Source organism: Styela clava, chromosome 14 (assembly GCF_964204865.1).
Source record: "Styela clava chromosome 14, kaStyClav1.hap1.2, whole genome shotgun sequence".
NCBI lineage: Eukaryota > Metazoa > Chordata > Ascidiacea > Stolidobranchia > Styelidae > Styela > Styela clava.
Window position 1 is genome coordinate 8,845,696 of NC_135263.1, and position 25,812 is coordinate 8,871,507.

General features: G+C 32.7%; 2 protein-coding genes across 4 annotated transcripts; both read right to left on the reverse strand.

Moving 5' to 3' along the window:
* Positions 1-201: 201 nt before the first annotated feature.
* LOC120340725 (ribosome production factor 2 homolog) lies at positions 202-1,538 on the reverse strand. The gene has a single exon (XM_039409072.2). It carries the CDS (start codon positions 1,494-1,496, stop codon positions 594-596), a length of 903 nt encoding a protein of 300 aa, XP_039265006.2. The 5' UTR covers positions 1,497-1,538; the 3' UTR covers positions 202-593.
* Positions 1,539-2,807: 1,269 nt separating this feature from the next.
* On the reverse strand, positions 2,808-25,303 carry LOC120340433 (uncharacterized). 3 transcript variants are annotated; one of them, XM_039408687.2, is made up of 37 exons: positions 25,190-25,303; positions 24,887-24,990; positions 24,487-24,557; positions 24,054-24,130; positions 23,631-23,811; positions 23,272-23,336; positions 23,077-23,181; positions 22,508-22,660; positions 22,309-22,432; positions 21,941-22,058; positions 21,763-21,868; positions 21,534-21,638; positions 21,348-21,465; positions 21,183-21,238; positions 20,847-20,963; positions 20,540-20,738; positions 20,177-20,289; positions 16,805-19,804; positions 16,066-16,195; positions 15,852-15,895; positions 15,373-15,485; positions 14,960-15,088; positions 14,169-14,304; positions 13,334-13,471; positions 10,628-10,753; positions 10,343-10,408; positions 10,030-10,125; positions 9,431-9,503; positions 8,497-8,757; positions 7,928-7,981; positions 6,781-6,905; positions 5,823-5,967; positions 5,343-5,473; positions 4,846-4,953; positions 4,240-4,378; positions 3,922-4,016; positions 2,808-3,636 (listed from the first exon to the last, which is right to left on the reverse strand). In XM_039408687.2, exons 1-37 carry the CDS (start codon positions 25,223-25,225, stop codon positions 3,589-3,591), a joined length of 7,005 nt encoding a protein of 2,334 aa, XP_039264621.2. In that variant the 5' UTR covers positions 25,226-25,303; the 3' UTR covers positions 2,808-3,588. The 3 variants fall into 3 exon arrangements, with proteins under 3 accessions (XP_039264621.2, XP_039264620.2, XP_039264622.2); XM_039408686.2 differs by having other exon boundaries at positions 8,497-8,760; XM_039408688.2 differs by lacking the exon at positions 7,928-7,981 and having other exon boundaries at positions 8,497-8,760.
* Between the last annotated feature and the right edge of the window lie 509 nt (positions 25,304-25,812).

Here is a 25,812-nt window from a genome sequence, read left to right on the forward strand (position 1 = left end):
AAAAGACATCGAAACGACTCGTGTGCCAATTCCATATTGTAAGGTCTCTTTAGCTAAGTGTTTTGGACTTTGAGAAATAGAAAAAAATTGAAGAACGTCTTTATACCGTTTCAATGCTACAGTAATGTATTTTATACCATCGGGTGGGAGAATGATTAAGGCTCGGTAAACCAACGCTAAACTAGACTAAATATAATTCAATGGCATAGTAGTTAGTTTATTCACTAACTATCTTATGCAGGCTCAACAAATAGATCTCCAATCATTTTATTTGAATCAGAGCATCCAAATATCAGAATATACGATTTGAGATCAGCGCAAGCAATGAAAGTCTTTATTAACAAACCTAGTATCAATACTACTCTCGAAATAACCTTGATTTTAGAGATAAAATGGCAATCTATATTTGTGACGAAGCATTGATGCCACTGGGGATCAAGTCAACACATTTTGAAATAGCTATGTCCTGCACATATTAAGCAGTTTCCACCCATCTCAAATTGATCTGAGCCATTGTTCTGAGATGTAATTATATCCAAGAACACTGCGTAAGATAATATTGCAAATGATCAACAAATATTATTTACTAATCATCAGTCCGATGTTTTTGTTTTTTTGTCTCCATCATTGGCAGTAGGCAATTTTCGTTTCAGTGCCTTGACCTTACGAAGCTGTAACGACCCCATGTCCTGCTTTGTCATATGAATACGGCCCCGTTTTTCACCAAGATTCCCTCTTGAAATATTCTTGACCTTTGACACTTTAGCAGCCTTCGGTTTTCTACATGCTCTCTTATACAAGTCATCAGAAGCAAGTTTGGTTCTCCGTAAAATGAAATCAAAGTTAGGTCCCATTTCCTGTAGCTCAATACGTGGCGTTCTTGTGCCAGATTTTTTCAAATTAACCTTGTAATTTCGCAACAAAATTTTCTCATCGACTACAGTAAAACTCATGACATGTTCAAGACCTTTCAATGTGACGTTGGAAACAACTGGTCCCCGAAAGAAATCGATAAACAAAGATTTCAAACGTCGAAGTTCTGAATCAGTTTCAAAATTTTCGCTATTAAAAATTAAGCAAGGTTTTGCACCAATTCCACATTTTTCACCTAAAAAGTCCTTGAACGATTTGAAATTTTCGATTCCAAGTTCAAACATATCCAATACTTGGCGATCGTAAGTTCTACCAATGACAAGATTATTCGGCCTTTTCTTTGAATGTGAACCGAATAAAAACAATGATGCGTCGTTCATTTTTGTTAGAAATTCTATAGAAGACGCATCTTCAAATGGCCGACTTATATTTCGTTTCTTGAAAAGAATTGAACCGGGTTTTTTCATCATGTGAAGTTCTTGCAGAGCAGTTGTAATTATGTTGCTCGTGTTTCCACCTCTTATGAAGAGAGCAGTTTTATCATTTTCAAATATCTTGGGAGCTCTTTGTTCGAGAACTCTTCTATGTCGTTGACTTTTAGGCTTTACTATTCCCTCCTCCATATTTTATTATAGCTATGTCTAAGATTAATAGAAGTATTAAACTGGGGAAAGATACTATATCTACCTCCTCAAGTATATTATATTGTATATATATATATATACGATGGCCCTTTCCAAAAAAGAAAATGCAGAAATGTACCGGTACCTAGACTATATTACAAAATCTGTAAATTGAGTTTTAGCCTATCTGTGATTTCAAAGAGGTAATGTCATGTTGCAGTGTTGGCAATTTTGATTCAACTTTGGCCAAGGTGGTACGGTATATTATCCAGTACGGTATGCTGATATGTGATCAACTACCGTACAATTAATTCCAAACCAGCAATTCTGGCCTAACCCCACGTTTTTCGCACCTATGTTGTATGTAAACATTCAGAACACTATTCTCATTTCATTGCTGACTGCTGGGGCCAACAAAAAACAACCAATTTTTGTAAAAAGCAACAGCTCCAATACAAAAACTCAATGATTGAAGGGCGTTTTTTACGTTTACGTTTTTTAACTTTATTTCAAGTAATGCTCGCCTTCCAGGTATCTCTGCATTTTGTTTGTTCGTCTACTTTTTGTGCTGTTTTGTTTTTATGTCAGAGTACCGAAATAAATGATTGATTGATAAAGGCACCAAAGCAACTGGTACACCGGTACGCTTTTCACTAAAGTGACTAACACTTTGCTTTCCACCAGAATACAGTATGCTTTGAGTCGCACTGGCAACAGGCGCGACATGCGCGTTGATTGGAGTTGCCAGATTTATTACCATGCCAGTACCACCATTAAATAAAAATATGTAACAACTGAAATATTATAGTTTCTTCATAAAAATAAAATTATTTACAATAAACTAATGTACATATAATAATATAAATTTAGTCAGTTTTGTTATATAAACTAATTCTGTGGATACGGAAGAAATTTGGCGTGATAATTTTTGACAAGAGCTTCTAAGATCATTTACTAATTATTCAGTCTTGATTTCATCGTTAATAGGCGAACGCAAGTGTCGAGAAAACAATGCTGCAAGATATCAACCATAAATGCCGCCATTGCGACTCCCTAGTGAGGTTTAGGAACATTTTTTATTCATTGTGCTAAGATGCAATCGCGGATTTGCCGATGACCCTCAGGAAATCGTGAAATGTAACCTAACGCGGTCGACCGCCTGTTATGGATTATTTCACCCTATCAGCATAGGCTCTGAAACATTGTTGCAAAACAGTGTCAATTAATATCTGTGATCTGACTGGAGTTATCAAAAACCCTAAAATATTGCTAAAATGATAACCCATGAACTAAGTATAAAACAAAATCAACTTAAAGAATGTAGCACGTTTATTAAAAAGAAAAAAGACGAATTATATACAATATACGGACAAAAATATTTTTTCAACAAAGACAAGTCCAGATATGTACACAACGGGAAACGGGCTATACAAGGTTCCAACTGGCCTCATATTTTGACAATCACCATCATCATTCATGTTTGAGCAAAGCACAAAAAGATTCAATCTCGCTTTCGTGAGATATCGCGTGCATCTAACAGACAAACAAACAAATACCTATCAACATACTTACCGATTAAAATCGATAAGTAACAATAAAATCAACATTACAAAAACACAGACATATGTATATCTGGCAACCTAACATAGTTCCAAGTATCAAACCAACAGAGCCGAATCAATCAGAAGAAAAGTGACAACTAGTAATATTTCAAAGCGAGAGCACAAAATTTTTTGAAAGGAATAAAAGCACTGGAACAACGAAATTGAAAATTGAAAGAGTATGTCACCACAGTCAGGCCTAAAGCGAAGCATAGCAGTATCCACCCATGAAACCTATTCCATCCTATGTGATTTGTTCCACAATGGAAAGTGGAAACTTCATACAATCTAGAGTAATCAAATGCAGAATAATAGCTAAAAAAATCAAAAATAACTATAATGACTGAAGTCAGGATAGCGGCAATTAAGAGCAGTATATTATTGGAGCATGCAGCTACTTTTAACAATGGCAGTCATGATGATGCAGTTTGATGTACAAAGATTAATATATTTTGATTACGAAATTCACAATATCCAATGGCAGAGAGTCCTCATTTCTTAGAATTGAATCTACCAAGTGGGCGTTTCACACGATCCATCTGTAATCAAAAAACAAATTGAAATTATTATCAGCTGTGTCAACTGCTATCTACTGGCATCCTAGCTATAATGATAAATGTATAAAAAACTTATTGTGGCAGTTATCACTCCACATTCATATCAGTAAGAGGTGTTTAGACCAAGATACAAATTTCATAACCAACAAATCACACTATTAATTAGAGACATCCAGGTTTACGGTTAATGCTATTGTATTGATCAAACATCACATATATAGAATTAGTGATTGTATGATATATTGAAAACCATCTAAAATTTTTCACCAAACTTGGAGTTCTTCTCTTTTCTTCCACGTTTTTCTTTGAAGATTTAGATCGATCAGGAGTTTTCATCAAACCAGATATTCTCTTCGATGTTCCTGTTATCAAATAGAATAAATTTGACGCTTATTACAGATTGCAATATCTCCTCAATTTTTTACATAAAAAAAGAGATTTTACATTAGTGAGAGTAAATGGAAGTATGTTTTTGATTGCTTCACAAATGCAAAACGAATGCAAGAAATCAGCGAGTTTAACTTTATAGGCCATGAGTTAGAGTTATCTCTTACTGAAACATAAATCAACAATACCGATACATACCGCTCTCATTTTGATTTTGTGGTTTGTCAGTCCCAGTACTTGTGCTTTTCTTGGAACCTCGAGGCCTTAGAACAGATTTTCTTGGTGAGTTTGGTATTTCAAACATCATGCTCATTCTCCCCCTTGGAACAATTTGTTCCTGAATGTTTCAATAGAAATGGAATATTTACGTTCATATTTAAAACCTGATGGGATATGTTATTATTAAATGAATTATTTTTATTACTGTCAGGTAGATATCCCATGGATGTCAAAATGATTGGCTATAAAATAATGTTTTACATTGACTAAGGTAAAGCTATTGAATAGGTTATTAATTCCCATCTGTACTTATCTATCAAAAAGTGATCGCCTTGGGAACGTAAGGTATAAAAATCTTGGTCATCGTTCGAAAGAAAGTTTGAATTCAAGAAAATCGAAAATTTTTGATATCCAGCTGTATTTTAAGAAGACTTTAATATATAGAGTAAATCTGGAATATCTCAAGATTTTATTGCAAAATATATAAACTTAAATTCCTTGCAAGTTCTATGGTAATCATCTATGCACTATGAACTATATTAAAATGTCAAAATCATTTATTATAACAATATACTTTGACTTTACCTTATCTTCTTCTTGGGGTATTGTACCATTCCATTGATTGTCATTATTCTTATGAGACCTAAGATCATAATCTGAAGCAGACGTATCACTTCCTCCACGACGATTTTGCTGAAAAGAAAAGGAATTCTATTGTATGTTTATCTTTAATCATACACATGAATAATGAACTTGTCCTTGGAATTGAAAATTGACCTAAACTGAAAAAAAATTTGCCTTCAGGTTTGAAAAATTTTTGATTTTTGCTTCGGATTGTAATAAATTCGACTCCAGATTCCAATGACAAAAACTTTAGCTATGCAAGTCTTTTAAGAGCGCTCAGTAAACTTGACATTTTTCAATTTTCTGTAGAAAATTTGTAACTTTTTTATCACTATTGAAATTCTGCAATTTTGACTCCCGAATCCCGATGACTGAGAATTTAGTATTTAGACTTCGCCGAGTTTGAAAATCCGATCCTCGTTCAGACTCAATACAACATGAAACTCTCCTTAACTCACTTTATGTGGAGGGTTTTCTGGAGCTCCATCTTTGTCTGAATTCTTTCTCTTAGGCTGATTGACTTCACTCACACTACTTATTTGTCTTCTAGTAGATGCTTCTGATTTCCAAGCGACATCACCATGTACATCTTAAATTATAACAAAATAGATTGTTTGGAAAAACATGCTGCTAATAAACGTTGTTGGCGAAAACATGAAAAATGTTAATATACATGGAAAAGTTTTGGTCAGCATAGACTGTATTAACAACAGCTCAATATGGATTTGCCTTCCGCACGATTACAAAAATATGTAAAACAATGCTTCCCCAGAACATTGATAAATATAGACAATAACCATTTCACCTAGGATGGTGAGCGATGTCAAACTGGAAATTCCAGTCATTTTCAAAAATAAATTAGCTTCTATCAGTGATCAAAGACGAAAAAAATACATTATACAGTGAAATATCGATCTAAGAGGCTCAAGTCAAATTACCGATAGTCATTCTCCTGATTCTCGCATCATTACCATGAGCACCGATAGATCTCTGTAACTGAGCAGATGTTTGTGTGAATCTACGCATTGTACCATCAGCATCACCTACTCTCACTGATTCATCACATTTACTTGGAGTTCGTCCCTGAAAAATGAATTCACATTCACAATATATAACAGTTCTCAAGCTTTTCAAACTCACAGCACATCCTGTAATGAGATAGAAACATTTCTTTAGTAAATAGTTTGATATTTTTCAGAAGCACTCGTAAATATCTTTAACGCAGTCCGAGAATCCCTGCTATACAACGTTAACATCAATTCGGTCCCAATTAGTTACACTTTACAATGTGTCATGTTTTTGAGATGGTAATACAGTATGCAGGAATGTCCAATACAAAGTTGACGATGGAATCAAGTTTAGCATGTTTTTCACTGGAGTCGTTAGAGTTAAACTCCCAAATTTCCTGAGTCTTTCAATTGAGATGAAAAATGTTAAAAATTCCTACTAAAACTCAAAAAAGCAATAATTTTATTAATATTTTTAACAGCTATTGAAGAAGCCTTGCAAACACCAAAATTTTTGTTATTAAAATTTGATTTTCTAGGAAGTTTGATCTGGAATGAAATTTTTTTTTACCCCCGAAGTGGGAGGTGATCTCAAATTTTCTCTAATTTCACCTTTCTGGTTGAATGTAAAAATCATAATTTTTTGGACATACAATAGGTCTTTATGCATCATTAATTACTCTTCCATAGACTTGTTTTGAGCAAAGATTACGCTTACTTAAAAACAGAAAATACTTGATATTAATCCAACCAGACAAAACAGAGACGAAACAAACGATTTGACAGCACAAAAACTAAGAATGGCCAAGACGGGAATGGTTCAACTACATGCTTTATTTATCCCCATTCTTGATAAGGACAATTTTCAATTGTTACTAGAAATCCCTACCTGAGTTTCGATTGGATAAGAACTCTTCAAATGCGGCAGAGTCGCTGCGTTTCTGCGTTGTAATTCAGCGAGTCTAGTCAATGATCCAAAATCATAGTCTTCGGGTTCTTCTTCAGTTTGAAAGGCTTAAGATAAAATGAGTTGAATAAAGGTCAATTTTGGTGTTACAAAAACATGAACGCTTTGATATTTCTATTTATTGCAGGTATTTATATATTTGGTCATGAAAATACAAGAAAAAGTATCTGTCTAACAAGCAGCTAAAATGCTGGGTTGGTGCTACAGCTTCAAAGATCTCAATCGACAAACCCTGCATCTACCACCACACTCGGGCCGCAATGTAATCGGGTAGGCAACGCCGAATCGGAAAGACTCCGCTCTTTTTAAAAATACTAGCTTCTCACATATCAGTGGCTGCCCCATAACAGAGCCTTATTCATAGTGAAAGTGTGAGAACGCTTCACAAAACAAACGCTTCAGTTATTTTCTATATTGTCATTTCTTGCTGCTGTTTTATGGTTAAGGTTATGCTTTAGAACATTCGAAAATGAGATTTGAAATCAAGCATTGAATTAAAAGTTATTATTAAGAATCAAAACTAAAAAACATGCATCTGAAATGCATGCAACAAGCAATGAATAAAAAAAAATACTTTAATGGGATGATGAAATGAAGTTTGAAGAACTTAAGGTTGTTGATATCAAAGAGTAAAAAGTTCTTAGTCTAAAACGAAGGAATATTTAAACAGGAAAATTATAGCAAATCAACTATGTTTTTTAGTAATCAAGTCAGAAGATGTAATAAAAAAAAATGCAAAATTTTTTGAATTCGCTAGATAATTTTAGAACTGGAAAAAGATTCTAAAATACAAAACTAATAAGGAGAAAGGCAACTGTGTCAAAATCGACTTTTTGAAGAGCATTTTTGATTTACGGGTAGTTATTTTTTCTTTATCTTTGAGACATTTGAAAATGGAATATTAAATAGTAGCGTTGATGATTGAAAATTTTCAAATTCTGAACCTGTTTTATCGAAATATTGTCAATACACGAACGAGGTGGACACAATGTTAATGGAAGCAAGCAGGTAAATTAAAAAAGAATGAAATTTCATAACATAAGATGTTAATTCAAACTCCATTTCATACTTTGTGAGATATCTTTTCCAATATTCCTGTTATATTCATTAATTGAATGACGATCTGAATTTCAAAAACCTCACACAATTAGTCTTTAATCATTCATTGTGAACAGACATATTTACGAAAAAATTTTCACAAGAAATTTTTCTAGGCTAAGCTCACATGCACTCAGTCAGAAAGAGATACAACTCTCCTCAGCACAAAAATAACTACCGTAACTTAATTGTGAGAAGCTGATAAAAAATTACGAAATTATGTCAATGCTACTGGTGCCATGGTGTATGATTTTTTTATACGACAGCTTATTGATGCCGTTTGCTCTGAACCAGACCCTTTACAAGCGACCACTGATATAATGAGCTACTTTCTGCATGATATGGGGAATTTATGATAGTTCACAGGAAAGTTTTAGCCTTTGAATACTAATAAACTTGAAAAATGACACCATTGGTGAAGCTCCCATGAAAGTCTACATAAAACTAAATGCAAATCATAGACTGCAAATTAAAAGTTAATAAAAACAGATTATGAAGATTATTTGGCTTGTACAGGAAAAAATGACCAAATTTGCATACCAAGAGATGAAATTGGTTGTCGTGGAATGGTTGAATTTCTTTGGTTGGAATGTGACGCACTTTCATTTGCTACGAAACTTGCTTCTGCCAGGTTTGATGAATTCATGTTGATGTCAGCAGATTCGTGACTAACTCGACTCGTATTGAGTGTGCCGTGAGTGTTAAGCTGAGGTTGACTATGACTGTAGTACCTTGAATTCATGCTGGTTATAGTATCGCTGAGTAAACTACTCTCAATACTCATGTGACTTCGATCAACAGCTGCTGTATAAAAGAAAAATAGAAGAAATATGGTTGAATGTTTAAACTGAAATGCAATTAAAATACAATGATTCGAATGTGAGTAAAACTGGCATGGTCACTAGAAGATACAAAACAAAATCGAATATCAAAAAGGTTTAAAATACTTTCTTTATTTTATTTTTTCTGATTCTAGGTGTAATTTGAAATAATATAGGAATTGAAATCTCACAGTATAACCTTCATATACATTCTGAAAACACATTAAAATAATAAAGAGTATAAATAAAATTATTGCTTATCTTAACGTTCCCTATTTTCTATATTCAAACTTATTGGGTAAATTAGAATAACAAACAAATCTCTTTCCACCATATAGCAGGTATACTTTTAAATTTTTTAGAATTTCAAAACAAGAGAAAATACTAGCTGAAAAAGATGAGAGAAAAAAGAAAAGGTAGGACTTGGAATTTAAAATAAAATCTCCATATCCGATAACATTATTTCAGGATGTATTGGGAATAGTAGAATTTTCAGTTTGAGACATCCTTGTGATATATCATTTTGTATAACGAGAAAAGTGAGTTCTCAAACTTCTTATATTAGATTCAGCATTACTACTTTTTTAATTCCATACTATTTTGAATTTGAAGCTAAACGGCTTTGATTAAAGTTTCTGACAAGATGATCTTACCATGGTTTGTTGTCTGATTGTTTCTAGCATTTCCACGAGATTGAAGATTGACAGGTGTTCGAAGAATATCGTCCTAACAAGCAAGAAAAATATTAAATAACACTTAATTTTGCAATGCCAAAAAAAAAAAGATGTCATAATATGGAAGCTCAATGCCGCAACACAAAAATCTGTAAGCATAATATGCTTTGAAAGCTTGATGATAACTAAATCCATGAATGTAACTGAAGAACAACATTAAGATATTGTACAAATGAAGTCATAATTAAAAGCGGGATGTCATAAAATAATGACAATTGACATATGGAACAAACAAATAATTCTATCAGAAAGGGTTGTAAACACCAGTCTAACAATTAAATATACAGAGTGTTCATAACGCTCTTGTTACAATTTCAATTTCGCTTTGAAGTCAGTTCTCAATAGCCCGGTTTGTTTTTTGTAATCAGTGTTTTTTCAAGTTTTTTTACATTCATTTATTACACTTGTTGGAGTATAAGGTATCGATAAATTTAATTTGCAATTTGAAAAGCCCTCATAAACACCGTGTAGTACCTGTACTGTTAGTCTACCTGAGTGAAAATATAAGTAATAATCACCAATGAATCATCCAATTGTTCTTGATCTTGACGTCTTGCTTTCTTATTCGCAGTTGAAGGAGAATCAAGAAATGTGTCACTTCGACATCGAAACAACTGAAATTTTTTTGTAATTTAGATTGTTAATTTCACCGAGGCATGCTTATGTTACCCTCATCAATATACTTTAAATATAAAGAGTTAGAAGTTAGAGTTCGGACCTCATGCTTGCCGCTTCATCCAGTATGTAATAAATTTTGTAAGCTATACAAAATATTTGTTCAGAAAGTTATTCGGAGTAAAGAGAATAAATTATATTTCATTAATTACTCACGTTATCATTTGAAAACATATCATCAGACAGCAAGTCGAGGCTACGTCGTCTTGACGTTGACGTGTCCTGGAAAATATAACAATAATAATAGCCCTATAAATTCCCTTTTAAGAATGCAGTGAGATTGGCTTCTACAAAAAATTATGAAAGTTTTAATACTTTGCAGTTGTCGTATTATACTGAAATTTATCATTTATGTATCCAGTGGTTTCCATTTTTTTTTCAATTATTCCCCCCCCCCCCCCGAATCATGAATTTTGTCGATTATAATAGATATAGGCCTACCTCTTCAGCACTGGTCGAAGGTTCCGATATCAAAGTAGAATGTCTGAATCCTGATGCTCTTGAATCACTATGTAATTGTCTGATTTGTCTTTCAGCAAATTGAAGTTGAGCAGACAGTCTTTGATTCTAGGGAAGATATTATTAAAAAGGTCAAGTCTTTGTTAGAGAAAGTTAAAAACACCACAATCAAAAAATAAAATAGCATTTTTAGAAGAGGAAAGCAGTACTTCTGAAATTTTTGTAAAAATCCCTCCCTTTGCTCCAGTGTTCACTATTAGCGCACTTTTTTGCGAAAAGTGCGAAGCACTTTCGCAACTTTTTTTAGGGACTGCGAAATAGCACTTTTTTTCGATTTTGAAGAGAAATAGCACTTTTTTCTGATTTTGAAAGGAAAAAAATTCAAAATTGAAAAATATGTTCATGTGAGTCTTAAGTTGTCAAATAAGTAACATACCAGTACTTTTGTAACTCAATTCTGCATATCATAACGATATTTACCGGAATTCTAACCTATGAGATGCAGACATAGAAGATAAAGCTTTTGCATTAACCGCAAAATTCTTGTTAATAATATGATTATTATACAAGCACGCTTATTCCGCTTCTCCCGCAAAACGCTCCAACGGCGTCGCGGTGAGTTTCTTTGAACGAGAGTGTGGTCATGTGACATCCACGAATTGCCACAAAATGAAACGATGGTGCAAGTTTGACGGGCCTTTGTTCCCTTCTTATAAGATTTTACTAGATTTAGAAAGTTCTGAAACCCGACACGACATTATTTAGTAATATAATGTACGCTTATGCAATTATTTTTTAATTAGAAGAAACTTTGCAAAATCATCAAATTCACAAAACACATATCATATGCCTTATTAACAGCCATTGCATTGTAACCAGGAATGTTAAAAGCACATGGCATTTTTCGGAATTTTGCGACATTGCATCCATTTCTCATTGATATGCGAGGTTATGATATTAATGTCCAGAATATTTGTGACCGTAACACAATTAAAACCGACAGACTTTTGTCATTACGATATCTTATCTTTATTATTTAGCGCTGATAATGATAAATAAGAATGTGTAATTGTAATTGTTGATGGCAATTCCGGAGGCGTATTTTTCTTTCTGCAAATAAATTACAGGTATGCAAGTACTTTCAAGTGCTGGGCAAAGTCCTACAAGTTTTCGCAGTCGGTACCTCGGGGGCCGAACGAGGGTTTTCTTCAATAAACATAATTAAGACGAAACACAGGTAAAAAATATTGTAACAATTTTGAAAGTATGAGAATTTGAGAAAACTTCTTACTTATTTAGAAAAGAGGACTATATTTGATATTGATGAATACCACTTTTGTAGGAATAGGCTTAGCAGCAGACACCTAACAATGCTTCTGAGATGTGGCGGGAGACATCCATAAAAGCAGACAAAGCGGAATCATTCTTCATGGATGTCTTGCAACATTGGAAAGATTCCAAGCTACGTCGCCACGAACGGGCTGCAGAAGCCACGCCATCCATTTTTATTCGTTGGCTTTTGTATTTTTATTTGTGAATAAAACAAATGTGTGAACTGTGCAATTTTGTTACTTGATATCGAAGCCTTGTAACTTTCTCTCGTTGAAAACAAGGGTTGACCCCCGGGATATTTGGTGCGCCACTCATGCAAAATGTATGTTATGATATGAGAAAAATACCGTCGTTACTTTTTAAATAACAAATGGATAATTATCCGATTGGTTCTGACTCCGCCTGCAAATCCTTTTATGCACAGACCTCATGTGGAAACACCATGTAACAGTTATCTGAAACGGCGAAACATTAATGTAATCCTAAGGCGAAGTTTGGTATCGATCTATGGCCGGCAGTAACACGAATGTGCAATGCTTTGCTGGTCATTCGAGCAATTGGCTCCGGTGGTTGATTACAGAAAAGTTTCGTTCACGACAGGTGTGCTAAGCAGGTGTCCTTTCGTTAGTGATGAATTTGCTTCAAATCACAACAGGTGTTCGCGACAGGTGTGCTTAGCAGGTGTCTTTCCTTGCCGATGAATTTTCTTTTTTTAATCAAGTTTTAAAGGAACAGAGAGACTCTTTTTAATTCGTGAAATTCACAGAATGAGCGCTGTTTCCAGTATTTATGTCTAAAATGAGTTATAACAAAAGCTAGGGCACCTAACTTGTTAAAATCGAAAAAAGCACTTTGTTGTTAAAATCGAAAAAAAGCACTTTCGCACTTTTTTTTTCGACTGCGAAGCACTTTCGCACTCATAATCTCCTTAGAGTTAACACTGCTTTGCTCCTAATAGAACCTTTTTTTTTCCTCCCTCACTATGCATAAAAACTTCTTAATTTGGTTAATTTTTAAGGGGCCTTTGGCTAGTATTATGCAGAAGTCACACTCCAGCTTGTATACTGTATAAGTAGTTCATAACGCGTCATAAAGGGGTATTATAGTGATAATACAGAATACTAGTAGTACTACAGCAAATACAAAGCAAAATTCTTCCATAAGAATGATTTCTCGCCCGTTGCGAAACGTGGAAGTAAAGCAATAATTTGACAAAGATATTGAATTTGAGAAATCACGATTTAAAACATTACATAAAATAAAAGCACTGCGATACATTATGTTCAACCTAGTTGGGATTTCACAATTATTGTAACCGAAATTTCCTCCAAACAAAAATGTATTAATAGTTCCCACCTCAGCAGATAACTGTCTGATTTTTTTTTCTTCTTCAATTTTTTGAACATTAAGTTGTGAACTATTGTTAGTCAGCATATCATTCTTTATTTTCAAAGTACGAACTGCCTCTTGCAAATCCAAGTTTTCCTCTCGTACCTACAATAAAAAAAATTTGTGTGGCTAACAAAAGTCTCCAATCTATTTTAATATAATTATAATAAAAAGCATGGTAATCAGTAATTCATAAATTCTTTTTGAGAGAAAGCAAGATTACTCAAACTAACTTAAAAATATGGAAGACTCATTTCCTGGCAAGATTACAAGCAACAGTGCTCCAGAAGTGTGTGTACCAATATGGAGGTAACTAATTTTCTTCGCCTTTTTTACATCAAGTGTTGGAGGTAACTAATTTTCTTCGCCTTTTTTACATCAAGTGTGTATAGTGGGAAAGCCTATGGGCAAGGGGGAGTATATTCACTTGGCTAACACAAACAGTCCCCGAACTCGTAATAGAACTGAATTTACGATAATCAGAATAAAATTATGGCCTAACCCTAACCTGGAACACATACTACGAGAGTATCCAAGCAACTACTAGAAAGCTACAAAAATTTGATCGATTAATGGGGGGCATTACACACAAACAGTTGTCAATTGACAAAGCACTTAAATCAGTTCAAATAGTTGTGAGATAGTGAATTACGGATGACTTTAGTTCTTAGAATTTTTCTTGTCATTTTGAGACAGTATGAGAGCTCACAGCCATTCAAGTACAACAGGTTACATAATAATAATATTAAGGGACACAGCAAGGCAATTTGTCAACTTTTGTACATTTTTTATTTTCTATTACCTGATCCAAACTGTTGACAGTTTCGTTAAGTTGAATACGTTTCTCATTATACATTGCAGCGATATTATCGTATTTATTAGTTTGTTCATCTGCACGAGTTTGCCAATCTTTCAAATCCTGTTCCAGTTTGAGAATCCTAAAATAAATCGAAAAATTACCAATGACTATATTTATGAATAACATTACATTATTCACCAAATTAGAATAAAGTTCTAAAGTAGTGTGTACCGAACATAATTGGTGGCACCCGTCAAAAGACTCTTTCTAAAAATATACCTAGCTTTGCTTTTAATGGGATTCCATAAGTTATTTTAACAACCAAGTTTAATGATTTGAAGCCAACAAACGAAATCAAAAGAATAAAAGCATTGCAGTCAAAAAATTAAACAAATCAAAGTCAATTTAATTTTACCAAGTCATCGCGAATAGTATTTAGCTCAGACCTTCGCTCACGGGCTCATAAGAACCCATGTTTGACCCCCTAGGGAGCCCGAAGCTCCAGTATTTTGGTTGGTACACGAGTGGTGATCCAATACCCACCAGTGTTGAGGAGACATAAGTTATAGACTCAACTTGAGTAAGCCTCGAGTCTTCCAAAAACTTGGGAGTGACGTGGAGTAATAAATTAAATTTTGCCATACTATATTAGTTATCCATGTATGGGTTGTTTGTTTCAGCTTTGTTCGGAGCGAAGAAATGGAACACTTCACAAAAATTGCTTTATTTATATGTAATGTTACTAAAGATACACAAGATGTCCCACAACCTTTTATATATAGAAATAATCAAACCTTTCTTGCTTTCCTCTGTATTTTTCTGTAAATTGAGATCGGATTGCTTTCAATTTTTCCTCTGCATTTGTTTTTTGTTCTTGTGCTTCAGTGAAAGAAGTTTGCAAATCCAATTTTTCTTTGGTAATTCTGGAAAAGTACATGGGTAACGGCCTAGTTTAAATACCAGCAATTGTATTATATTTGTATTACAATTGTATTATACATATTTTTTCGCCAATAATTTTGCGAATTAATAGATTAATGGATAATACATAACAGGTTAATTAAAATAGCTGAAGCAGCAATCACACGTGCAGAAGCAAAAAAATGTCAGTTTCTTCAAAATAAAGTCCTTGCTTATCAGAGGATTTAATTTTAATAACAATGTAATTCAATTAGTGTCTTCGACATATTTCATACACAGCTTTTACCTGTTCAAATTTTCCTCCACAGATTTGAGTTGTCCTTCTAACTCTAGGCTCCTCGTTTCAAATTGTTTATATTTATTTTCATAAAATATTTTGTCATCAGTCACAAGCTTCAACTAATAAAGAAATAGAAGATGTTGAGTTGAGTCAAAACGTCTACAACAGTAAATTATTTAATTATATGAAATTGATTTTGTCTGTTGAACTATAACTAGGTAAAAGTACTAAGATGCTAGAAAAAAATGAAATGTTTCTGATTTAGTGAGATGCCGCAAATTCTGTAAAATATAATAAAAATCTGTTCCAAAAAAACATCCATACGTTTTATGTTTTTAAAAATTTTCTTTAATTTCAGTATATATTCTAACAGTTTGAATTATTAACCCCCTATTTCCCCCCTCACAATTAAATCTTAGATCTTGGCAGTTGTCTTCAAAATGAGTCTCCTTACATATTTGTTTAATAATATTAAGGCTACTCACAGAACTTCTTGCTTCTGAAAGTTCGTTCTCTATTCCAAGGACTTCTGAAAAAGAAAAACATAAGTCAGTAGGTAGAAAACCCAGTAAAATATACAATACCGTACATCCTGTTTATTAACTTCCATTTATCGGTATATAAATGAAATTTTTAAGTAAAAATAAAACTGACAAGTGTAAAAAAATGCTAATTTTTTGATACAATTATGTCAATTACCTTTCTTTAGTCTTCCTTCTAGTGCTGAGTATCTATCTTTTTCCATTTCTAACATTTTTAAAGTTTTATCAGTAGTATCTTGAGATTTAGTAATTTCATCAAGATGACTTTGAGACATTTCATCCAGATTCTGGTATATATCATATAAAAAAACATTTCAGCACAGTAATGGCCAAAAAAATAATTTAATATGCTGAATAATACTCTGTAATAGGAACATTGCACAAATAATTGTATTGATACTTCATGTTGAAAAATGTAGAATAGTTACAATGAACATTGTTTTGTTTATTTACATATTCAGAAATTAAAGAAAGTCTGTTTTCTGTCTGATGTTCAAATTAGTCAAATTCATAAAATGTAAAATTTTGAGATAAAACTATTCCAAATAATTCCTAAAACCAAGAATGCACAGTATCAAAATGAATATTCAATTTTTTCAAGTTTCAAACTAAAAATACATTGTTTGAAATATTCAATATTAAATTCATTCAAGTGTTTTAACCTAAGTTTCATAAAAAAATGTGATACTATTACTAAAAATAACAGCGCATGCCACAAAATATATGACTTTTTAATAAGAATAAATTCAGATATATTTAAAAAAAAACTAAGCTATATGAATAACATCAAAAGGGTGAAGCCAATGAAGATGGAAATGGTTTTAATGAAGAGCCTAAGCCATCTGAAAATAATAATTGACATATTGTTCAAGTTGAAACAGAATATCACAACATACCTTTTGCAAAGTTTCATTTTCAACTTTCGAGTAATCAGATGCTTGTATCAACTCTTCAATCTCCGTTTGATATTTGATTATTTTCTTATCGTCAAGAAATTTGGCTGATTTCAAATCTTCTATAACAGATTCTAATTCATTCAACTTTTCATCTTTTTCAGTTTCTAGAACTTTCATCTTTTTCTGTAAAGATTCAACCAGGATGCGATGATTCTCCAACATCTCTTGCATTTCTTTATCAGCAGTATCTTCAGAAGAATCCTTTTCTTCTCTCAAAGATGACAACTCTTCCTTAAGAGATTCAATTTCTTTTTCCATTCGTGACATTGCGGACAATTTCTCCTCCTGTTGTTTTTTAGATTCATTTTCTAATGACTCACATTTTTCTTTGCTCAAGGAAAGATTCTCTTCTAAAATTAGATTTTCCGATTCCAATTTATCGAGACGTTCTCGTTGTATATTTTCATATGTTTCAACTTCAGATTTGACACGAATAAGATCTGCGACAGTTTCTTCGCGAGCTGCTGAATCCATTTCCATCTGTTTTTGCAGATTTTCAATTTCATCTTCCAAGTCTTTGATCTGAGAAAGGTTTTCTTTATCTTTACAACTCAATACGTCATTTTCTGTTTCTTTCATTTTCAAATTATCCAAAACAGAATTATGTTCAACTTGATGCTCTGATATTATATCAGCAATTTTAATTTCCAAGAATTCTTTTTTCAAGACAATCTTTGAATTCTCTTCTTGCATCTTTTTAAGTTCTTTACATTTCTCCTGGAATTTAGATTCAAGAGAATCAATTTCTTCTTGTAATATAACTTTCTCTTTGTTCAACTTATCCTCCCACATAAGAGTTTCAGTCTCCATTTTCTTTTGCATTGTTTCTTCTAACTCGTGAAATTTCTTTATATTTTTGTCTTCTTTATATTTGGATTCCTCCTGTAGTCTTAACAACATCTCATCTCTAGAGGAAACTTCCTCCAAGTGTGATACCTTTCCTCCTTCTAGAGCTAGAATCTTCTTCTGAGCAACTTCAAGATCATCATGGATTCTCTTATTCTCATCCTGAGAATCTTTAATTCTGTTTTCCATTACTTCATTAGCTTCCTCCAACATCTTCTGTAATTCATCAATTCTTCCCTGATGATTCTCCACTGACAATTCAGAATTTTCCAGGTTGGACCGCATCAATTCAAGTGATACTGCATCCTTTCGCAATTTTGCTTGAAGAATATTATTTTCCTCCCGGATCGTCTGTTCAGAAATCTTAAGATCCTCTAGCTGTTTCTCAACTGAATTAATCGCATTCGTAAACTCCGTATTTTTCTGGAGTAAATCATTATTTTCTTCTTTATACTCATTTTCTCGGACTTGACTCTTTTCAAGTTCATCTTGAATCAATTTCAACGCATCAGTCTTCTGTTGTAAGTTATCCTGAAGATTGACAATTTCCTCATTTTCCATTTTATCTAATTTCATCTTAACTTCTTCCAATTCTGTTTGTGTTTTTTCAAGAACGTTACACGATTTTTCAAGATCACAAGTCAGTGATGAATTCTTCTCTCGTAGGGACTCCATTTCAATATTTGACGTTTCTTGAAAACTGGTGAATTGCGATTTTCCAGATTCTAAATCAGACTTTATTTCCAGAATAGCTTTTTCATATTCGGAAATATCACTTTTCAAAATATTAATTTCATTATTTTTGGCAAAAATATCATTCGAAAACATTTCAGATTTATTGTTCAAATCAGCTTCTAGTTCTGAAATCTTCCTTATTTTTTCCTCAACAATATCCTTAAGTTCTTGTAGATGAGCATCCTGTACCTTCTTCTTCAACATGTTTTCATCTTCATGATTGACAAGCAATTCATTTAAAGCTTCTTCCGTTCTTTTCGCATTCCTCTCACTTTTTTCCAACTGGGATATTTTGTCATCTAAATTGGTTCTCAATAATGAAGATTCTCTAGCATATTCCTCTTGAGCGTCTGACAATTTCTGCTTTAGTTTTGCAATCTCAGAATCCTTTTTGATATTACTTTTTATTGCCTCCTCGATTTTCTCTTCAGATTCCTGTAATTTCTCCTGCATTCTCGATGATTTGTCTTCAAATTTACACGACTGATCTTTGATTGTGTCATCTCGAGAACGAAGTTCATTTTCCAACACAGAGATTCTCTTCTCTTTACCCAGAATCTCATTATTAAGATGACTGAACTCATCTTTCATCTTCGTCATTTCTAAGACATGATTTTTATCCGCATCCTCCAGTGCTTTTTTCAGTTTGGAATGAGAGGTTTCCTGAATTTCAAAAGAGGCTTGAGAATCCTTCAATTTCTCTTCTAAACAAACATTATCATTCATCAATTCTTCTACTTTTTCTTCCAACTGATTTGTAGCATTACAGCACTCAGTTAAACCATTATTTGCTTCTTTTAACATATTCTCCACTTCCTCAAGCTGTTTTTTAAATTCATCAGATTCATTCGTCAAAGTGAGAATCATTTCTTCATCAGATGTTTTCTTTTCCTGCAACTTAACGATTTCTTCTTCCTTCATCTCAAGATTCTCCTGATTTTTAGATCTTGAATCATTCAACTTAATATGCAGAATCTTACACGATTCTTCTAATTCTGCACAAGCTGAATGATACCTCTTCACTTCATCTTTGAGAGAATCTACTTCTTGATTTGATACTGCAAGAGACTGATTATTCATAAGAATTTCTTTCCTTAGATTTTGATTCTCTTCCAATGAAGATTCTTTCTCGTGTTGTAAAATTTTCAGTTGTTCCTCTAGTTTTGAAATCTGACGCTGATCACTAGTCATCATCTTTTCCAGAGAATGAAATCGATTCTCCGAATCTTTTTTCATCTCAGCAAGTTCAGAATCTTTCTCAGCAAGAGCAGATTCAAGAGTACGACATTGCTGTTCAAAAGTGGTAATTTTTTGACTGGAATCACTTAGTCTTCTTACATGACTTTCAAGCACAATCGCCTAAAAAGAGTAAATTGAATTAAACTCGAATTTTAACTCCAACAAATATTGAGATTGTTATGGATTGCTTTAACACATTCACTCTGAATAAGGAAGGCTCCAGACAAGCAACGACTAATACATCAAAAGTTACCATTTTTGAAAGGACCAAAATCTTTCTGAGTAGGTGATGCTCACCCAAGTTATTCCACTTAAGGTGTGGTGATAGGTTGCAAGACAAACATAGTTAGGTCCGATGTCATTTCACTCACTACATAGATAGCACATATGATTAATTTTTAGTCTCACTTCGAAAGTTACTTCTTATTCGAGGTAAAAATAGAAAAATTTACGTTCAATATCCTGTAATATATAAGGAAACAAACTATTTACTTTGTTTTCATTTTCAGTCTTGCTTAAATTTAACTTGACTTGTAGTTTCGATAAGTTCGTGTTTGATTCTCTCACTTCGGTTTCAAGATCTTTGATTCGATTCCTCAAAGACTCTGGGAATAAAAAAAAACAGTATTTTTCATAAATTAATATACTGGGTGACCCAAAAAACAGAACCATGGCCATTTAAAAAATTTTCTAGAGAGAATTCAACTTTTTTGTAAAGCGTCCTAGATTTCTAAATCTTTTGGGTACAATCATACATAAATAAATTTTATTTATTTTCGTAGAAGAAGAAATTTATGGATTCTGTTTTTATGAGCTAACCTATATTTGGTTTATAAATAAACTTGAGTATGTTACCTTTGTCTCCTGTGAGGGCATCCGATTTTACTCTCAATACTTCACTTGCTGATTCTGAATTTTTCAGCTTTTGATTCGCCGAAGCTAATTTTTTCATTGATTCCATGATTTCGCCTGTTTTTCCAGTCAATTCTTGTTGTAGTTGACAAATTTCCTCATCCAGTGCTAATTTTTCACTATTCACTGATTGCAATTTTGTCTAAAAAAATTTGGAAATAAAAACTTTTCATAAACGAGATTCAATAAAATGAACAAAACACAAAAAGAGAAATGATCATTAGAGGCACTGAAAAATATCAAGGGTTACCTGATACTGTCCCATGGTTTCCTTCGTTGCATCCAAATCAGACTGGATTTTTGCAGCAATATCTGGTTTCATCCAGTTTTCCTCCATCTCTTTAATAGTCTCTTGTAATTCCAACACCTAACCGCACAAATTTTCTCAATTTTAAACAGGATCAGGCAGTGTATTACTTTCATCAATACTTATCTCTATTATTTTGAATACGCTATAAGATTCTCAAATACGGTAAACAGTAATTTTTACCAAGCATGAGATGAGGACGAATATTGTTTATCAGATATAATTACAAATTGGATCAAACGTAAAGAAATTTATGAAATGTTGAAAAATTCCATTTACCCGATGCTCCATAAATATTCCCATCGATTCTCCTTCATTTTCAACGCATGATGAATCTAGAATTAAAAAAAATTCTTGCCTTACCAAATATAACCTCATAGTTTTGGTCGCTCTTAGAAAAAAATTAGAAACTAAAAACAGAAAGTTATTCAAGGAATACCATACCTTTATTTTCGATGATTTCAACATAATCACAAATTCTTGATTCATAATGTTCCTTCTGTTCAATGTTTTGTGATTTTAATTTATGAAGTTGAGTCATAAGATGTGATATTTCCTGCTCCTAAAACAGAAAAAAAAATAAATATTGCACCAAATTGATACAAAGTTAAAGTGTAAATGATTATAAACCTGAACAGTATATCTCTCTTGCAAACTTTTGTAAGATTCTTCTAGTTCTCTCATTTCTTCCTTTTCTTCTGTGACTTCAAATTGATTGGATTTTAGAACTTTAATCTGGTGTTAAAATATGAAAAAGCAAAATCATTGACTTGATGAGTTGCGATTAACACTACATTGGTAACAGGATATCCCATATAAATGCAAATAAAAAATTTCAGAAAACAACGATTATCCAAACCTGCTTAGAAAGTTCCTCATTCTGTTTTGTTAAATTGTCCAAATCTCTTTTTAAGTCTTTACTATCGTAAGAAGAACTGTCATATTTCTCCAGACGATGCTTCAGTCTGGATTATAAATGGAAAAAGGTTATAAATAGAATTGAATCAAGTATTTTATAAGATTAAAAATGATCTTACTTTGAGTTTTCTTTCTCTAAAGCATCTCTTTCCAATCTAATATTATGCAGTTCGTCGATTTCATCAAATAATTGTTGTTTTTCAACAGAACATCGAGACATTTCTCGAACTTTACGTTCTGGAAGGAAAATAGAAAAAACAGTTGATAGCAGTTAATTCCAAAATATATGTAAACGAAGACTGTACTGTCTCGATCATACTAAGAAAAACTTAGATAATAGAGCAATTTTCAAAAAAATCATGAATCCAGTATTTGGAGACGACAGCAACAAAAATTTTTCAGGTTCGTTTGGTGTCCAGTAAAGTAACCCCTTCTTTAGAATTTGATTATAAATTTATAACATGAAATTTTATAAAATATCACTAACCCAGCTGTTCTAATGATGAATCCTTTTCTGAAAGAAGTTTTTGAATTTCTTCTTTAGCGAGTCGTTCAGCGTGAAGATTTTTTTCTAAAATAACAATTTTCTGATCCAAGTCTCGAATCTTTATCTGAAAATGAATAAATATTAACTTTCACTGAGAAGGTTCGATTTGTAACTTTTTCTGATAAAAAAGAAGATTTACTCGATAATTAATAACTGGACTTGAGAGGAATTCCTGCATCGGTGAACATTCTGCAGATGCATTAAATGATGGCATATCTTGAATATTATGTCTAGGATTTCCTCTTCGTAATGGTGGACAACTGGCAGGTACTGAGAAATAAACCTCTTCTTCCTGTTAAAACGTAGAAATGTTTTTATTATCCTCTAGGGCTGTTAAGTCTGCTAAAATTTATACCATGCTTTGGCTCCAAACCCCACAATTAAAAAACAGTATACTGACTCCAGGTCTGTAGAAATTGCAATTAATACTTCATCCTCTAACTCAATAATATTTTTTGCAACTTTCTCTTAACCACCTGTTGAGAATACTTAATGAACTAGATGCTTTTTTGTGCTTCCGTCAGAAAATTTTAACTTTAATTATTAACATTAAAAGTCTAAAATTTCAACCTGATGAAAATTTAATATTAGTACTTTGCCACTTCAGCTCCGACCCCTGAACTCCGAAGAGTTTAAAACACATTTCCGGATCTCCTGCTCCAAGAACATGACAAACTCAAGATTTTATATATTTCATATGATACCTACCTCCAAGGACCGAAATATCTGTTTCACCGGAGTTTTGAACAATCCTCTTGATCCAAGTTGGATTGAACGATTATGAATTGGAGTTATAGACTCATGTTCTGATATCTAAAACACACAGAGAAGTAAACAAAAAATCTGTCACAGACTATGTTTATTTGTCATGCAGAAGATGTTTTATTAACTTGATATACATACCACCACTGAGGGAGCTGGAGCTGGCGAATCTGAAAAATCCAATTCTTGTTGTTCAGATGTAGGAGCTAAAATAAAAAATATTTAGAAAAAACTATTAGTAAAACTAAAAAGTATTAGAAGTTCCGTTTTATGTTGTGAAAATATAGGCCCACTCCCAAACCAAGGATAGAAATTGGTAAGTCCATGCCGACCTAAAATTTCTAAGACTCTTCATACCTTTTGAGAAAAGACAAAAATCAAGGCTTTCATGCTTGAGATTCCCAATTCAGATGAGTTCAGTTTATACTTGACCACTCAATAGTTTAAGTTTAAGAGCTGATGCTAATTATTTATCAGATAATGATGTCGCAAGAACATACCTTTGAGCATCATAACGTCAAATAAATGGTATTGAATCTGAGTGGGATTTCCTTCAACAAGTGCTTCTGATATAATATGTCGAAGATGAACTTGTGATTCATAATCAAGGTTCGTCATTTCAGAAATTAATTTCTCTTTGTTTGGGCAAGATATTGACAATGACAGGAGAAGAAGTAGAACCTAAAAAAAAAAAACTGGATCAAGCTGAAACCATTCAATATTTATCACAAGTAGTGCTTTCTCTAAGTAAATGAGTGTCATTTTAACTCAAGCAAGAGGCATATCTTAAAACTTTTTCATCATTTGAAAAAGCAAGTTGAAGGCTTAAGATTCAAAGAAATAACAAGATGCCAAAGTAGTTCATTACTGACAAAATAACATCGACTTATATTAATCAGATGCCATATGACAAATAAAAATACCTTAGCAATTTCATTTTCATTCCCATTCTTCAGAGATGACCATTCGATATGATGTACAGAGTATCTCAAATTTGAGGCTGTAAAGGTTTGAGAAAATAAATTATTTAACGATACAAACAAAAAACCAAAAATTAATTATAGACAACTTAGACAAGAATATTTCAAATGGTTCCATTACATTTGAACCCACGTACATTTGAACCCATGACAAATGCACCTGCATACTATTGCACCTATGGAAATTTTTTTGTTGTACGGATAGTTGAACCCATACTAACCCTAACCCATGGGTTTCAGCACCCGCATATTGATTGAACCCGCGGATATAGACATGGGTGCAAATGTACGTGGGTTCAAATGTACGGTCACCATTTCAAATATATATATATAAACAAAATAATCAACAATGACATTGAAAAACTTTGTATTCAACCTTTTAGATATTCAAGAATAGTTGTCCATGGAGAGTTGTTGTTACAATACTGAGTGGTCTTGCCAGAAAAACTGAAAATAAATGACACAATAAATCATCATATATAGCGTAGGTAATGTTTGTCTTTTATTTTTTATAATTCTGAATGAACAGAGAAAAATGTAAAACAGGCAATTGAATAGGGAATATTTTAATAAAGTAATTTATTTTACTATTCCAAACTAATTTTATTACCAAACTAATGCAAATAAAGAAGATACAATTACTCAAAAAACGATGAAGATAATATAAATGTACCAAAAGATTAAAACGATAAAAAAAGAGTGAATCTTATCAATCCTAGAATTTAGTAACACAAACACACTATGATTTTATAATTTTCAAGCAATAAACGACTAACTCTGTTGGATTTTGTTGCATGCATTTTATAACTTCTGTTATGATGATTCCGTCAGAAAGTTGCTGAAAATTATCCACATTCGACTTTATTCCTGTTGAATTCACCTGCATTAAGAAGTAAGATAACAATATGCACAATCAAACTTATGAATTCACGAATTTAAGCAAGAGTATCCTAATGCGAAGATAACTAAGCTATATACCGGCATATATAATGAAAATTTACATTTATTTTAAAAGGGAAAATAATGACAAAATGAGAAATGGTACTAGCCTAAGTACTAGTAATAAAACAAAGTCTCACCCAGTCAATAAGGGCTTTGCACTTCCCTGAATCCATTAAGAAATCACTTGCAAGTGTAATACTCCTTACTCGCTATTAATTATTGAATAGGAGTATTATGCTACATGCAGTTCTGTAATTATGTAAAATGAGAGAAAATATGGATTTAGCAAATACTGAAATATGGACCAGATACAGTCATATGCAATTACAGAATTATGATAGGGCCTAGACAGCGTATAAGCTTACAGTATGCGAAATCAAAACTAGCCAATGTCTGAAAGTAGTTTCGAATTACTGCATTAATATCCCTAACTTAGTAGCAATACACTACACCGACTACTGGCAGACTGGACTACAGCATTAAAAATAAGATACGGTATCGTCAACATATTCCTGTATTCTGGCTATGCAGAGTTGGAATTCTAAAATTATTCTGAACTTAAATGAATACGGTAATACAAAAGTAAGAGGAAGCTGCCATATCTCAACCTTAGTAATTTATCAATTATCACGAAGGTTAAGTTGATAAATGACAAATGTAACAAACGAAGTTGACGCACGCACGAAAACAAATTGCGATTTGCAGAAACAAAACAAGATAATGGATTTGAAATGCCGCTTCGACATGCTTGAGTGTACAT

What these genes read in the sequence shown, in the direction of transcription:
- LOC120340725 (XM_039409072.2), bottom strand. Translation starts at nt 1,496, where the DNA reads ATGGAGGAGGGAATAGTAAAGCCTAAAAGTCAACGACATAGAAGAGTT.
- LOC120340433 (XM_039408686.2), bottom strand. Translation starts at nt 25,225, where the DNA reads ATGGATTCAGGGAAGTGCAAAGCCCTTATTGACTGG. An exon ending in ATGAGGAACTTTCTAAGCAG is followed by an intron (nt 21,639 to 21,762) that starts GTTTGGATAATC and finishes TTTTAACACCAG; the next exon opens with ATTAAAGTTCTAAAATCCAA. An exon ending in AAAATGAAACTTTGCAAAAG is followed by an intron (nt 16,196 to 16,804) that starts GTATGTTGTGAT and finishes GATATATACCAG; the next exon opens with AATCTGGATGAAATGTCTCA.